At 42.7% G+C, this 9,783-nt stretch overlaps 1 protein-coding gene across 1 annotated transcript; it reads right to left on the bottom strand.

Moving 5' to 3' along the window:
• On the bottom strand, nt 1–8,286 carry hdac2 (histone deacetylase 2). The gene is made up of 14 exons (XM_022770215.1): nt 8,125–8,286; nt 6,124–6,236; nt 5,885–6,002; nt 5,549–5,623; nt 4,352–4,490; nt 4,096–4,237; nt 3,845–3,937; nt 3,334–3,442; nt 3,088–3,228; nt 1,877–1,985; nt 1,616–1,746; nt 1,173–1,328; nt 1,025–1,082; nt 1–383 (listed from the first exon to the last, which is right to left on the bottom strand). Exons 1-14 carry the CDS (start codon nt 8,177–8,179, stop codon nt 353–355), a joined length of 1,470 nt encoding a protein of 489 aa, XP_022625936.1. The 5' UTR covers nt 8,180–8,286; the 3' UTR covers nt 1–352.
• Nucleotides 8,287–9,783: the final 1,497 nt, after the last annotated feature.

Genomic DNA, 9,783 nt, shown 5'->3' with positions numbered 1-9,783 from the left:
TAGTATAAAAAAAAAGTTTTTACTGACAAATGCAAAATATCAAAATTTAAACATCGAGTTGCTGCCGGTTCGTCTACAGATCCCCCCGCAGCTTCATAAAAACAAACAAGTCAACGTTTCCTTCAGAAGATCGAGCACATTGGAATAAGTTGGTTTCATGGTTATCAAATGACACGAGTCAAAAAACAAACAAACAAGCGGTGGACATGGAGAGATCCACTGATAGACTACACAAAGGGAGAAGCTTACAATTCACAAGAGATTTACAGGTAGAAAATGGAGAGTCATAATAAATATAATGCTTCTGACGGTGATTCACTGAGAGGGTCGGAGTCGGCGCCGCAGAGAAGATTCAGGCACTGCCGGTCTGCTCAGTCTTCACACTGGCAAAGACAAACAAGTTTGAAATTTTAAATAAAAATCGGCCAAATTAAAGATTTAAAATGCAAATGCTAATTCAAAGCAAATATCCTTTAGATAGATACACAACCATCCCACTACGTCTATTTGCAATTCTATTGATTTAAGAATATCAACGGCTGTGGTCACACCTACTGGTCCAGGCCAAAGCAGAAAATGTGTGTTTTCTTTTATTATAGAATCAGTCCAATAACTCCATTCTACTTCTAACAAACAATTAAAAATCAAGATCACATGCGTCCACATTCCTTTAGCAGCGTGAACGTGAATGTGTCCTGTGCCACGCCGATGATGCGCCAGTCGGACCGGCCAAAAAACAACAACGTTAAAAACCTGTTTATTTGCATAAGAAGCAGAGAGAGAGAGAGAGATCTGATCACGAGTGGTCACTCCACACGCATTTTAAAAAAGGCAGGTGTGAAGTGACGTACTGAGAGCTGTCCACTTGTGATTGGCTGAGCAGGGATGAGCGTATACCTATACATACTATTGTAACCTCAATTTTAAACAGCATCCAGGCGCCTTGAGAGGAAGTGAAGCACATGAGAGTAAACACAGAAACACAAGATATTCTTAGACAAATATTAACGGAGAGGATCATCACCTTTTTGAGTCAGTCTTCTCAGCGCTGCTGTCCTTCGTTTTCTCCTCCTCTTTAATCTCTGGGGGAGAAAAGAGAACGGATGAATAACATTAAAAGATAAAAGACATTTCCCCTTGTTTTCCTCACAGCCTAAGCTGAGACCACGCACCGGTTTTCTTCTCCTCTCCTTCCTTCTTGTCCTCGTCGACTCTCGGCCTCTTCGCTCCTTTCTTGTGATTGGCCACGTTCCTCCTGCCGCCCTCCCCCTCGTCCTCGGAGTCGGAGAACTCCTCGTCGCAGGCTATCCTCTTGTCTGTGGCACGAACTGAAACCACATTACAGGTGGGGGTCACTTTTGAGCACGGACAGAAACGTTACAGCCGCCGCTGATGAGTTGAGTTAAGCTTCTGTGAAATGCCAACACTTTGCATGTGATGTGTAAAACATATTCATGGATTATAATTATTTCTACTTGGAGTTATTATGAGTTTTGCTGGTACACATCTTTGGAGGATTTAAACAGTGATAAAATTTTGTATAATAAATACTGTAAATAAACATGGTCACATTATTATATTACGGGTTGTGGGGTAAATGAAGGGTTGTTCTTACTGGACAAGCGTTTGTCGGGGTCCTCCGTGTCCTCGTCCACAGCGTCGTCTGGGACGGCGTCCTCCGGGATGGCCTGCATCTGAACTCCAGGGGCGTGAGGAAGCATCCGCAGGTTCTCAAACAGTCGCTGCCTGAACAGTCGGACACACAACACCGACACATTCAGGTCCCTCTGGAACTAACCGCGACATCCACTTTCACATGGACCGGTAATAATAACTGTGCCATTAAAACAGCTGTATAAAAAACGAGTCCACTTACTTGATCTTGTCCATGTACTCCTGTGTGTTCTGGTTGGTCATGTTGGAGGGGCTGATGTGCAGCTTGAAGTCAGGACCAAAGTATTCAAAGTAGTCGTTGTAGGGAAGTTCTGCGACAGAAACATCACCGAGTGAAAACCTGAGCCAAGACAAACAGCTGTAGAAGATTTACTCGCTGCAGATAAAACAAAGTGTCGAACTATCAGTCGCCTGGACTGAAAGAGGAGCGATAACACACCTGTTAATATGATTTACGGAGGCTTTATAACCCGCGCTGATCCTCACCGCGGGGGAGGATGAATCGAAGCGAGCGGAGAGTTCAGTTAATGTCCTGAAATTCCATTAAGAGGACTGCCAGCCCATTCGACAGCCTGCGATTACGTCCACCTCTCTTTACGTTACACACACTCAGTGGAACGGACAGTCCTGCTGACTCGGCTCTCTGCGAGCTAAAGTCGTAGACCATTCTCCCATCGCTGACCAGGCCAATAATCCTGGGTTTCAGCTTCATCACCGTGAAGCAACAGACTTTGCAGTTAAATGTCTGTTTTCATACGTCACAATAAAACACTCAACAGCACGTAAACGTTTGGTTTTTTTTGGTTTTTTTTACAATTAGTGCATTTATAAAATGAATAACTGTATTATTCTGATGTCCTCTGAACTTGACTTTATGTGATTTGATAGTTAATTTCATATTTGGAACCAGACGTCACTTATTAAACAGGATTAATAAGATTCAGTACAGCTCCCTGGGGGAGGTCCGCTCTCTACCGAGACCATTTTCTACTAATGTAGAAATTTACCAGCCAAAATGCACCTGCCATGACACCTGCCATCACCAGTGCTCATCCAGTATAATTCACAACTGTAACCCCTAACCCCTGATCCTACACTTCCCATGATGCAACTGAGCACCGCCTTCCATTAGGTGAATGTCAAACGGCCTTTCTGCTATAAAATCTGTCGTCTCCAGATAACATCATCGGGGTTATTATAATTGACATGTTTTTTTTCTCCCCCGTTTCTGTTGTCATGACAACGGAACATTAAAGCGACAACTTCCAAGTCATTTCCAAGCTGCCGCTGCTAAAAATCCTGATTTAATAACCACGACGTCGTCCGACAACGTCACCAAAAACAACACATCAGTTCAGGTTTTACCGCGACATGGTCAAACTGGATTCGTGGGAACAGGAGTGAGTGACGAACCATCGGGGATGTCTGTGTCCAGGGCCACGGAGGTCTCGTAGGTCCAGCAGCGGGCCACGTTACGGATGGTGTACCCTCCTCCACCCAGCATGAGCAGCGGGAGGTTGAAGGACTTCATGTACTCGACACACTTGGCATGTCCTGCGAGGAACAAGAGACGCAATGCAACACTGACATGTAACAAGAGCAAGCGGTGCGTTTCAGCTGCTGTCAGAGTCCTCTCGGACCAGAAGTGCATGTACGTACCGCGGATGGTGAGGTTAAAGCAGCCGAGGCGGTCTCCCGAGAGAGAGTCTGCGCCGCACTGAAGAACCACCGCGCTGGGCTGGTACATCTCCATCACCTTGGCCATCACCTGCAGGAGAAAGACCCCACTCAGGACGCGCTGAAACATCATCACCCCTGAAATCTCTTGAATTTAAACGTAGCTTTTCAATGTGCAAAGGCTTCATCAGACAGCTTTGACAACGCCACCAGAAACTCGATCCAATATTAGATTAAAAAAATATAGTGTCATAAGTTTCATAACCTTTAAAATCAGATCAGGTATAAACGCTATAAAAGTCTCATTCAGGGTCATTCAGGTGTAAAAATGTTTTTTTCCTGGTGTCGGCTTCAAATGAGCAGCTGAGAAAACACGACCGGTTCTGCTCATGAGGGACGTCTCACAAAGATTGTGTGAATAACATTTGCAGTGGAATGTAAAAAAGAAAAAAAGATGTTTTCATCATTTCCTTGATTTAAATGTGGAACTCACAGGCTTGAAGATTTGCTCATAGGACTCATCATCGATACCGTCCCGCAGAGGGAAGTTGACAGCGTAATATTTGCCTTTTCCAGCTCCAATATCCTAAACACAGAGAAGAACAAAGAGAAGAAGATAAATTACTAAAGATGTTTTCAAGTGGAAATGCAACAAGATAAATTAAAATTATCGCTTCATATTCGCTTCATCCCATGAAATAACTATGAGCTGTGACTAAGTGAGGATGAAGATCTGAGGCTCACCCTGAGGTCTCCGGTTCCGGGGAAGTACTCCCCGTATTTATGGAAGGACACGGTCATGACCCTGTCTGTGGTGTAGAAGGCCTCCTCCACTCCGTCGCCGTGGTGGATGTCTATGTCAATGTACAGCACCCTCTGGTGGTACCTTGGGGAGAGGGACGACACTTGGTTAATAATGCTTTTTTTTTAAAAGACTCAACCTGATGATGAAGACGGTGCTTTTCATCAGGGGTCACGTGCTGAACGACCTCAAACCCACTTGAGCAGCTCCAGGATGGCGAGCACGATGTCGTTGACGTAGCAGAACCCAGAGGCTTCAGACTTCTTGGCGTGGTGAAGTCCTCCGGCCCAGTTCACCGCGATGTCGGTCTGCTGTCGGTTCAGTTTCACGGAACCAGCTGGAGACAACACAAAACATCTGGTTTAATTATATGAATATATGTGACTGATGCTGCATCATCAATACGACGGATCTCACAGGGTCATTTTCTCATTTCCCAACAGGGTTTAAAACTCGGTATCGGTGTCATTAGGTTCACATTAACTGACACACACTCTCAACTGATTCTAATGAATTGGTGATTGAGGCTGTCGCAGCAACAAACACACACGTGGTTGTGTTCAGAACGTGTTCATGTCAGCTTGAAGCTGCTGTACATTCTCGTATCCAACCACAGATCACAAAAGGATCAACCACTGACCACCGCAGCCTTTCATACGACAACGCCGTCATTCAGACAGGAAACAGTGGCAGTGAGAAGGTCAACCAATAAAAAAAAAAAAAATCACTTAATTCTACATGTTTCATTCAAAAGGTCGCCAAGAATAAACAGTTTGCTCTGAACAAATAAGGGAACACAGCTGAAAACACCAGGTTTGTAGTGTTGTAAACAGCTCAGTATGAATACCATGTGGAGCTCTTCATTTCATTTCAATTTGATTCATGGCATTATAACTGTTTCATGCTGCACGAGACATTTTGAGCTCTCTCTACCTGTAGCCATGGTTGTTCTGTTTCCATTGAGGTGCAGGGTCCGTTTTTCTACTTAAGGACGACACTTAAGGTTTAATCTCTTCTTAGACGAGACAGTTTCTTACAGGTGTTGCACAGAAACTCTTGAAAAGGTTCATTTACTTCATTTATTGCCATAAACTTGCAGTTGAGACGGAGTCAGAGGTACATTTAGTTTTGTTCCTTACTTCGGTTGCTGAGGTCTTTTGTGTCTTTTAAGTGATTCCTAAAATATCAGACTAAGATAATGAGAAAACCTTCAACACTTGATATTTTAAGGAAATCTGAAGGAGACAACTGTTTTTTTATTTTAGTGAAACCTCAACAAAGACTTTAAGGAAAATCTTAACTTAAGGGGTTTTGTGCAAGCAGATTTTATATTCCAGTGGAACAAATTATATCATCATTAGGTAATAAAATTTAGCAATCTGCTGTGCAACTTACCAGCAGAGCCACCAGCGGAGAGTTGGCAGAACTCAAACAACCCATCGAACACAGGACAGTCCTCTCCAACGTTGACTGCAAGACAGAAATTACAAGACTGAGCAGCATCGCCACAACAAACCGCAACTGCCCCTCAAAATACTTGGGAGGAGCAAATCAAGGTAACAAGATCCAGGGAAGTGACACAAGTTCAGGGACTCAGGTGAACCCGAAGGTGGCTAAAGCAGGGAGGAAGTGGAGGGCAGAGGAGCAAAAGGAGGCGCGATCAGCTCCTAAAAAACCCATCAAATCTTGTGTGATCTTTAGTGTTTGCAGGAGTTATTGAGAACTACTTACAGCGCTGCATCTGCTTGCTGAACTCAGACATGTTGTCTGGACGTATGGATCTGAGGAACTTGATGTAGTCATCGCTGTGATATTTCGTCATCTCCTCTGCCGTGGCTTTGTGCGGTCTCTGAAACACAAAACACGGCAGCCGGATGAAAACTAGTGCGGAGAAGAAGACGTATTTCGTTAACGCCTCACGATCTGTTACAGGAGTGCGGGATAGAATAAATGTGTGGTTAGAAACGTACGTAGATTTCCATTTTCCGGTACAGTCCATAGTTCAGGAGCAGGTTGTGAGTCATACGGATACGATGTGGTTTCATGGGATGGCCCTGTCCGTAGTAATAATTTCCTATGTCACCTGTAAAATGGAAACATAGGAAACACAGGTTCATAAGCAATAACAATATGTGTCATGTAGGGTTTAATAAAGAGGGCCGACTGATACCGACATAAAACGAATATCACAATATTGTTCAAATACCTAACTTCATATAACACTACTGATATTATATTAATATATATCCCAATGACAGCGAGTCCCTTTAATAATGAGCACCTCTCCATGACCTCAATCTGGGTCAGTCATGACATATACACATAAAGAAAGCAGCCCTAGAAGCAAGTGGAACAATATCAAATGCAAACAGCCATATTATCCAGGTTATATATCCAAACCGATCATGTTTCACATATAGAAATGTCTATAGACAATTCACAAGTCTTTCACATTTCCACACACGATGTCAACAAATCCCTTGAAAAGACCAAACTTCTGACTTCCTTACCCCATCTGTGGCTCTGAGCCCAAATCCCGCTGGTGCCTACTGAAGACATAAATCCTTACAAATGTGTCACAAATATATAGTTTTATTTCTCTTTTTGTCATAAACAGCTCGGACCTGTAGTTTTTTTTTTTTAGCAAACATTTGGACCTAAAGTAGGGGACTTTTTTCAGCAGTGGAATAATACACATTTATAACTCTGGTTATAATTTCTAACTTGCTGGCTACATGGAATTTGTTTAAAATATTAACGCAGCCTTATCATTTAATGTTTAAATGTTTAATGATTTAAATATTAAGAAATTCATACACAAACTGAACGTGTGTGTTGTATAAGTGCGTAATATATTGGTGTTGCAGTGCATGCAAAACAAATGTAGGACAAAGTGTGAACAAATAATTGACATAATTTCTCTCCTGTAGTTTGTGCTTCTCCTCTCTCTCTGGAGCTGCGGGGTTCAGATCTGACACTACAACACTGTTTATTATTATTATTATTATTATTATTATTATAATTATTATTGATAATAATAATAATAATAATACTCTCTGCTCTCCACCAACCTTTCTCTCTTCTCAACCCTACCTATTGGCCGCTCACTCTGATTTCGACATCATCAAGTAATGCCAGTTTTTCCAGGTTTACTATCACACTGGGCACTTTGAGTAAAAATTAAGTTTATATAAATAAAAGCTAAAAACATCAAAGACAAGCCATTGTGATGCCACCAAGTGACACTTTACGGCACTGCTTCAGTCTAAATGAACAGGAACAGCAGATAACAGTGACTAACAACGTCCTCATTGACCTGAACTGCTGAGTTTAAAATAAGTGATGCCTCTGGGGGAAGATCAATGGGAACACTTCATCGGTTTTTCCTCAACTTGAAATTCTGCTCTCAGGACTCAAGAGAGGCATCAACACTTGAACGCATCAATTAGGCCTGAGCACACTTGTGCGTCAAATAGTTGCGCATTTTCGCTTTGAGACTTGAAGGACTTCAACTTTGAAGTCACACTGGGGTCAACAGTTTCTCATCACTTCCCCTCAATCATCCGCGTACGTCCGAATAACACGGTGCACACAAAGCCTGGTTACGGTCGTAATTAAACAGCTGAAACAATTATGATAATGAGTGTTACGACCCCTGTCTTACGCACGTTCACGTTTAGGCTAATTACACATTACAACGTTAATTTAACGATATCTTGCGTGATTTTTTTTTACACTCTCAGTCGGTTTACGTAAAGTGTAAAGTGTACGTTTGGTTCGCTTTGCGTGTTTTTCAAACGAGTTAACACGCAGGATGACACTAGTTAACGCTAGCTCGTTAGCTAACTTGTGTTAAACACCATTCATTTACCCGCAGCACCAGCTAAACTGACTAGCTAAGCGGCTAGCGCTAGCCGGTGCCAGATGTCTCTATTTGGGCTTCCTACTGAGACACTCCGGATGTCCCGTACCGTCGTAGTAGTAGCAGACCTTCTTCTTCGTCCCACCCGCGGTCGTGTACGCCATGTTCGGGGCAGTTTTTTAAATGAAAAAAGTTGGTTTGAATTGGCTTCAGCGGATGGAAAACTGAATGGACGGCACCGACACAGATGAATACACGGTGGCGGAGCGGAGCGGTGTTGAATGGGAGGCGCAACTACTTCGGGGGCGGGGCGGGGCTGTTACGTTATAAAGTGGCCCCGGCCTCTGACAGCAGAAAAGATGGGGCAAATAAAAAACAAAAAAGATGGGGCAATTAAAGAAAAAAAAGATGGGGCAAATAAAAAAAATAAAAAAGAAGGGGCAAATTAATACTGCTGCAAAAATATCTTGGGTAAATTACTTTTTAAAGTACATGAGGAAATGTGAAATGGGTTGGAATCTCTGAGTGAAACTCGGGGGTGACAGATAAGCTAAGTACCTATTTTTAGAAACAAAGCATCAACTGGTTTAAATGCAAAACATGATTATTAACCTACTTCTCCACAACTAGCTCCAAGAAGAACAGAAGGAGTGCGGCACTTTATTTACTGCTCGGACACAACACTAGATGTCAGCATTATCTTTGTTACATCCGGCTCTGCCCCCAGTCCACAGCAAGTGACATGGACAAACGCTATATGACAAATATTATGTTTAAATCTCACAGTAAGTTGCTGTGTCTGCTCGCACTTTCACCTTCTTTTAGCTTGATCCTTGTGGAGAAATTCTGTTGTGTGTGTGTGTGGTGTGTGTGTGTGTAATGTGGTGTGTGTGTGTGGGGGGGGGGGGGGGGGGGGGGAGGGGGGGGGGGGGGGGTAGTACCATGAGTGTATTGGGATAAAAATAAGATCTGGGCCCCGACTGACATCCAGCATCTCCCATTCTCTGCACAATGTTCATTCATGCCCCAAGTACCCATCAGGTACAGGCGCCAGTGCAGACAACAAATCACATTACATTTGGTTTAGAAACCAAGTGGCAGTTTGACACTGAAATACTGAAATCCAACCCTGTCTCAGTTTGCTATGTCAGTAGTTTTGTGGAAATGCAAGATTAGATCTCAGTTAGATAAAAATCCCCCCTTACCCCTCCTTTTTCTTTTTCACCTTTCAACTTCCTTCATGGATATACAGTCCATTGAATTTAAATTCATCCACTAACCATACATTAAACCAAGTGCCTTTAGGGTCCCTCCGAGGTTTGATGTCCTGGAGCATTTTGCCCATTTTTTAATCCAGTTTAGGGCAGACTTCACCAGGACTTGAACTAAAACCTCCAGGTCGAAACGCTTTATCATTAAGTGCTTGTTTCTACTATACAGAAAGCATATATTATAATCCTGCATACTTCTTCTTCTTCTTCTTCCTCTTTCTGCAAAAATTTAGACGAATAACTAGTCCCGCAGCTTTGGGGAAAAACCCAGACGACCCAGCAAGTCAAGTAACCATGGTAACGTAAATACCCAGATATGACGGTGGCATCAATCTTCCTATTGGTTTCCTGAAATGTTAAATTATTCCTTTTAATAGCAAAAGATGAACAACAGCACACAATAAATCAGTCGACAATGTTTACATGTTCTTTTAATTTAACCTTTTTTTTAACAACACACATGATACAGAATGAATATTTGCACAGAAACAGACAGA

The sequence above is a fragment of the Seriola dumerili genome, unplaced genomic scaffold (genome assembly GCF_002260705.1).
Source record: "Seriola dumerili isolate Sdu_G_001 unplaced genomic scaffold, Sdu_1.0 BDQW01000025.1, whole genome shotgun sequence".
In the NCBI taxonomy this organism is placed as follows: domain Eukaryota; kingdom Metazoa; phylum Chordata; class Actinopteri; order Carangiformes; family Carangidae; genus Seriola; species Seriola dumerili.
Note: the sequence above shows the minus strand (reverse complement) of the source record. Positions and strands in the feature narration are given on the sequence as shown.